This window comes from Peromyscus leucopus, chromosome 5 (assembly GCF_004664715.2).
Source record: "Peromyscus leucopus breed LL Stock chromosome 5, UCI_PerLeu_2.1, whole genome shotgun sequence".
Classification (NCBI taxonomy): Eukaryota; Metazoa; Chordata; class Mammalia; order Rodentia; family Cricetidae; genus Peromyscus; species Peromyscus leucopus.
Window position 1 is genome coordinate 40,963,914 of NC_051067.1, and position 5,977 is coordinate 40,969,890.

The following is a 5,977-nucleotide window of genomic DNA, read 5'->3' on the forward strand; positions in this document are numbered from 1 at the left end:
GTTAGCAAGGGAGGATCTGACATTAGAGTTAAAATACTTTTGTCCTATGAATCATTGGGAGAAATTTTCTCTTTAACAGAAGACTGTAGCTGGATGCTGTGGTACTTGCCTATGACCTCAGTACTTGGAAGTGAGGACAGGAAGGTCAGGAGTTCAGTGTCAACTGGCTACGAGGAAGTATGAGGCTAATCTGGGCTACATGAGACTCTGTCTCCAAACACCAAAAATCAATTAATTCAAATTAATAGGTGATTATGTCAAAATTTCCCAACATGAAATAATTTGTATCAATGATGAACAGTCCTTACTTCTGGGTGGAGAGCTGTCTCCTGTGGATGGCAATGTCAGACTAGGTGACTAATTGTCCCTCCCCGGATCTTGTTGCTGCAAGGTTTTTAGGAAATAGAGATTAACGTTCCTCATTTGGTTCCTACAGCGGCACAGATCTGACAATGTGAGGAAAAGGCAATGGAGAAGGCCAATGACAGCTCCGAGGATGGTTTCATCCTCGTGGGCTTCTCTGATCGCCCTCGCCTGGAGATGGTGCTCTTCATAATTAATTTTACTCTGTATTCGGTGGCTGTGCTGGGGAACACAACCATTATCCTTGTGTGTATACTGGACCCCCGGCTTCACACCCCAATGTACTTCTTTCTGGCAAATCTTTCATTTCTGGATCTCTGCTTCAGTACCAGCTGCATCCCACAGATGCTGGTAAACCTCTGGGGCCCAGACAAGACCATCAGCTATGCTGGCTGTGTGGTCCAGCTTTTCTCCTTCCTATCGGTCGGGGGCATAGAGTGCATCCTGCTCGCTGTGATGGCCTTCGACCGCTATGCTGCCGTTTGCAAACCTTTGCATTACATGGTCATCATGCACCCACAGCTGTGTGTGAGACTGGTGGCTCTGGCCTGGGGAAGTGGCCTCATCAATGCTATCGTCATGTCCCCACTAACCATGACCCTGTCCCGATGCGGCCGCCGCAGAGTCAATCATTTCCTCTGTGAAATGCCAGCCCTGATCAAGATGGCCTGTGTGGACGCTCGCGCGGTGGAAATGCTGGCTTTCACCTTCGCCATCCTTATCGTCCTGCTGCCCCTCACACTGATCCTTGTCTCCTACGGCTACATCGCCGCGGCTGTGCTGAGGATCAAGTCGGCCGCTGGGAGATGGAAAGCCTTCAACACCTGCAGCTCCCACATCACTGTAGTCTCCCTGTTCTATGGAAGCATCATCTATATGTATATGCAGCCCGGGAATAGTTCTTCCCAGGACCAAGGGAAATTTCTCACTCTCTTCTACAACCTGGTGACTCCCATGCTGAATCCGCTCATCTATACTTTAAGGAACAAAGAAGTTAAAGGGGCATTGAAGAAGGTCTGTGGGAGGCACTGACGGGCAGAAGTGAGTAATGAGGGACAAAGTCCCGAGCGTGTCTTAAGATTCATCTGTTGTTTGCTTATAATAAACTCAGCTAATGTATTGGACACTCTGAAGTACTTTTTTGGTTGATTGAAACATACATATCTAAAGCCTAAGAGATAATACCTACATATAAGAGAAAACATGAAATATTTGTCTTTGGGGATCTGGTTTACCTCACCCAGAATGATTGTTGCTAGCTCCATCCATTTATTGCAAATTTCATAATTTCATTTTTTCTTAATAGCTGAATAATATTCCATTGTGTAAATGTACCACATTTCATTATCCATTCATCAGTCTATTAATGAACATCTAGACTGTTTCCATCTCTGGCTATTATGAATATAGCAGCAAGCACCTATAAAGGCGGGCCAATTAGAATAACACTTGACTTTTTTTCTGGGAGTGGGTGAGTTCTGAGACAAGGTTTCTCTATATAACAGTCCTGGTGGTCCTGAAACTTACTCTATAGACCAGGCTGGCCTCAAACTCACAGAGATCCACCTGCTTCTGTCTCCCGAGTGCTGGGATTAAAGGCATGCACCACCACTACCTGGCTACACCTGACTTTTTAATGAATGCTCTGAAAGAAAAAGTCTGGACAGATGTTTTACAACCTCTAAGAAACCATAGATACTATCTCAGACTACCATATCCAGCAAAACTATCAATCACAATCATAGGAGAAAGAAAAACATTTCATGCTAAAAACAAATTTGAACAATTTATGTTCATCAGTTCATCCAGCTCTATAAAAGGCACTAGAAGAAAAGCATTCATCTTAAGATGAGGTTAACTAAACCCAAGAGGATACGAAGAATAAACAATCCCAGAATTGTTAATCAAAGAGTTGGGGGAGGATACCATAAGTACACAATAACAGGAATCAATAAACACTGCTTGTTAATAACTCTCAAAATTGACTATCTCAATTTTTCAATAAAAAAAACACAGGCCTACAGGTTGGATCAGAAAACAGGATTCATTTTTCTGCTGCATCCAAGAAATATACCTTACCATCAAGGACAGACATCACCTCAGAGTAAAAGGAGAGAAAAGGGTATTCCAAGCAAATGTAACGAGGAAGCAAACAGGTATATTTATGTCTAATATGTTACTTTATGTCTAATAAAACAGACTTCAAACCAAAATTAATCAGAAGAGGCAGTGAGGGATACTGCATACTTATTAAAGGGAAAATTGAACAAAAGGATATTGTAATTCTAAACATTTATGCACCAAACACAAGGACTCCCGAGTTCATAAGAGAAACACAGCTACAGCTAAAATTCCACACTGATTTTTAGCACAGGGATAGTGGGTGACTTCAGTACTCAATGTTACCAATGTATCATTTGAACAATCCCTAAGGAGACTAAATTCTGGAGTTAAATAATGACATGAATCAAATGGACCTAACAGACATCTATAGAACATCCCACCCAAACACAAAAGAACTTACTTTCTTCTCAGCAGCCCTCAGAACTTTCTCCAAAATTAACCACATTATTAGGATATGAAGCAAATCTCAGCAGCTATTAAATATTGAGCTAACACACTGAATCCTCTCTGACCACCATGAACTAAGCTGGACATCAGCAACAGAAGTGGCAGAAAACGTACAAGCTCATGGAACTAAACAGTCACTCTCAAATGGAAATTGGGTCAAGACAAAAACCAAGACGAAAACTAAAACCCTTTAGAATTGAACGAAAATGATAACACAGCATACTCAAAGTTGTGGGGCACAGTGAAGGTAATTCTAAGAGTAAAGTTCATAGCCCTAAATGCCTACCTCAAAAAACTCAAGAAATTCCATACAACCGTTTTGTTTTGTTTTGTTTTGTTTTGTTTTTGTTTTGTTTTGTTTTGTTTTGTTTTGTTTTGTTTTTGTTTTGTTTTGTTTTTAAAGACTCATACCACAGAACTGTAAAGACTCTGGCACTAATAAAAATAACAGAAATTATCAAAGGGATAAAGACTTGAAAAATAACCTCTCTCTCTCTCTCTCTCTCTCTCTCTCTCTCTCTCTCTCTCTCTCTCTCTCTCTCTCACGCGCACACACACACACACACACACACACACACACACATACACACAAATGTATGCACCTCAGTACTCATCAGAAAATGTAAATTTTCTTTTATTTACTTTAGTTGTTATCTTTTTATTTTCTTTATCATGAGAACTTTTTCCCCATTTATTAAACATAGATTCTTTTCTCATGCACTATAATCTGAATACAGTCTCCTCTCCTCTCCTCCTCCCAGTTCCTCTCCACCTCCTCTCTCATCCAGATCCACTCCCTTTCTGTGGAGTGAACAGGTTTCTAAGAGATAACAACAAAACATAGCAAAATAAAATAGAATAAGATAAAACAAAAACTACCATATCAAAGCTGGGTAAGTCAAGCCAACAGAAAAATAAAAGAGCCCCAAGAGAAGACATAAGAGAATCAGAGTCCCACTTGTTGACATAGTCAGGAGTCTCATAAAAGTACTAAACTGAAAGCTATAGCATATAGGCAAAGGGTGTACCCGCTGTACACCCCTGTGGGTCCTGTGATTGCTGCTTCAGGTTATGTGAGCACATCTGAGTTTTGTTCAGTTGTTTTAGAGGGCCTTGTTTCCATTGTGTCCTCTCTCCTCTTTGTCTTCCCCCACTCCTTCTGCCTCCTCTTCCACAGAGTTCTCTGAGGGGAGGAATTTGATGGAAGAGTATCATTTAGAGCTATATGTTCCAAGGCTAGTCATATATATATACATATATATACACACACATATATATGTATGTATGTATGTATGTATGTATGTATAATGTCTGGCTGTAGGTCTCTGTATTTGTTACAATCCATTGCAAGAGGAAGACTCTCTGGTGATGGTCAAATAAGGAACTGATCTACTAGTATAGTAGAACATCATTAGGAGTCTTTTATTGTCACTTTTTCCCCCAGACCAGTAGCATTTGGTTTTACCCTAAGTCTCTTGGATAGCTAGTCTCTGGTTCTTTGTTACCCAAGAATGGGTTCCATCAAATGGAGTGGGCCTTAAGTCAATTCAGACACTGGTTGGTTACTCCCATAAAGTTTGTACCATCATTACCTTAGCATATTTTGCAGGCAAGACCAACTGTAAATCAATGGTTTTGTGGTTGGGTTGGTGTTTACAATTCTCCTTTGGTAACATGCAGGCTAGCTTTCCAGGTCCTAGACACTAGAACATGAGGATGAAAGTTCTATGTAGACACCAGTTCTATCACTCCATGTTCAGCGAGTTGTGTGGGTGTTATCTTCAGCAATGGGGCCTTCTTGTCAGTTTGAGGAGAGAAACCTATTGTCTTGGAAACAGCCTGGTTATTGGGGATTTCCATGAGACCTTTTCAACCAACAAATCAATTGGATGAAACCCAGTCCCAGCACTGAAAGCTTCATTTAGTAACAAAAGATGGCTAGTTGGGATTCCATCTCCCTCACTATTTGGAGACTTCATTCGGATTGCCTTCATATGAATGAATGAATGAATGAATGAATGAATGAATGAATGAATGAATGAATGAATATGAATGAATGAATGAATATGAATGAATGAATGAATGAATGAGTGAATGAATGCCTTCATATATTATAAGAAGTTTCCACTGCCCTAGGTTTCCAAACTACCCTTAAATGCTCTTCAGTTCTAGTTTCTCACCCCTCATTCCCTCCCTCAATCCTATCCCCCTTGCCCCTTCCAACCTGATCCTCCCGTTGTTGTCCCTGCCCTCCCCAACTCTAGCCCACCCATAATATCTCTTCTATTTCCCCTTCCCATGGAAGTCCATGTGCCCCACCTAGTCCCTTCCTCTATACCTAACCTCTCTGGGTCTATGGATTATAGCTTATTTAACATTTATTTGATGGCTAATGTCCAGATGTAAGCAGGTATATACATTTATCTTTCTGGGTCTAGGTTATCTCACTCAGAATGATTTTTTTCTAGTTCCATCCATTTGCCTACAAAATTCATGATGTCATTTCTTAATTTTTTTACTTTATCTGTTGAGGGACATCTAGGTTGTTTCCAATTTCTGGCTATTATGAATATACCAGCAATGAATATGGTTGAGCAAGTGTCTCTGTGGTAAAATGAATCATCCTTGGATATATGCCCAAGAGTTGTATAGCTGGATCTTGCATTAGATCAATTCCCATCTTTCTGAAGAACTGCCATACTGACTTCCATAGTGGCTATATGAGTTTGCATTTCCACCAGCACTGGAAGAGTGTTCCTCTTGCTCCACAATCTTGTCAGCATGGGCTTATATTATTGATCTTGGCCATCCTGAAAGGTATTGGATGGAATCTCAAAGTAGTTTTGATTTACATTTCCCTGATGACTAAGGATGTTGAACATTTCTCTCAGTGCTTCTCAGCCATTTGAGTTTCCTCTACTGAGAATTCTCTGTTTAGAACCATATCATTAATTAGGGTTTTTTTATAGCAAGTTTTTTTAGTTCTTTATGTATTTTTTATATTATTCCTCTATCAAATATGAAATAGGTAAAAACCTTTTCC

General features: G+C 40.3%; 1 protein-coding gene across 1 annotated transcript; it reads left to right on the top strand.

Annotated features, from left to right (window-relative positions):
• Positions 1–439: 439 nt before the first annotated feature.
• On the top strand, positions 440–1,399 carry LOC114701611 (putative olfactory receptor 2W6). Its single transcript, XM_028881749.1, has one exon. The coding sequence runs from the start codon at positions 469–471 to the stop codon at positions 1,393–1,395; it is 927 nt and encodes a 308-aa protein (XP_028737582.1). The 5' UTR covers positions 440–468; the 3' UTR covers positions 1,396–1,399.
• Positions 1,400–5,977: the final 4,578 nt, after the last annotated feature.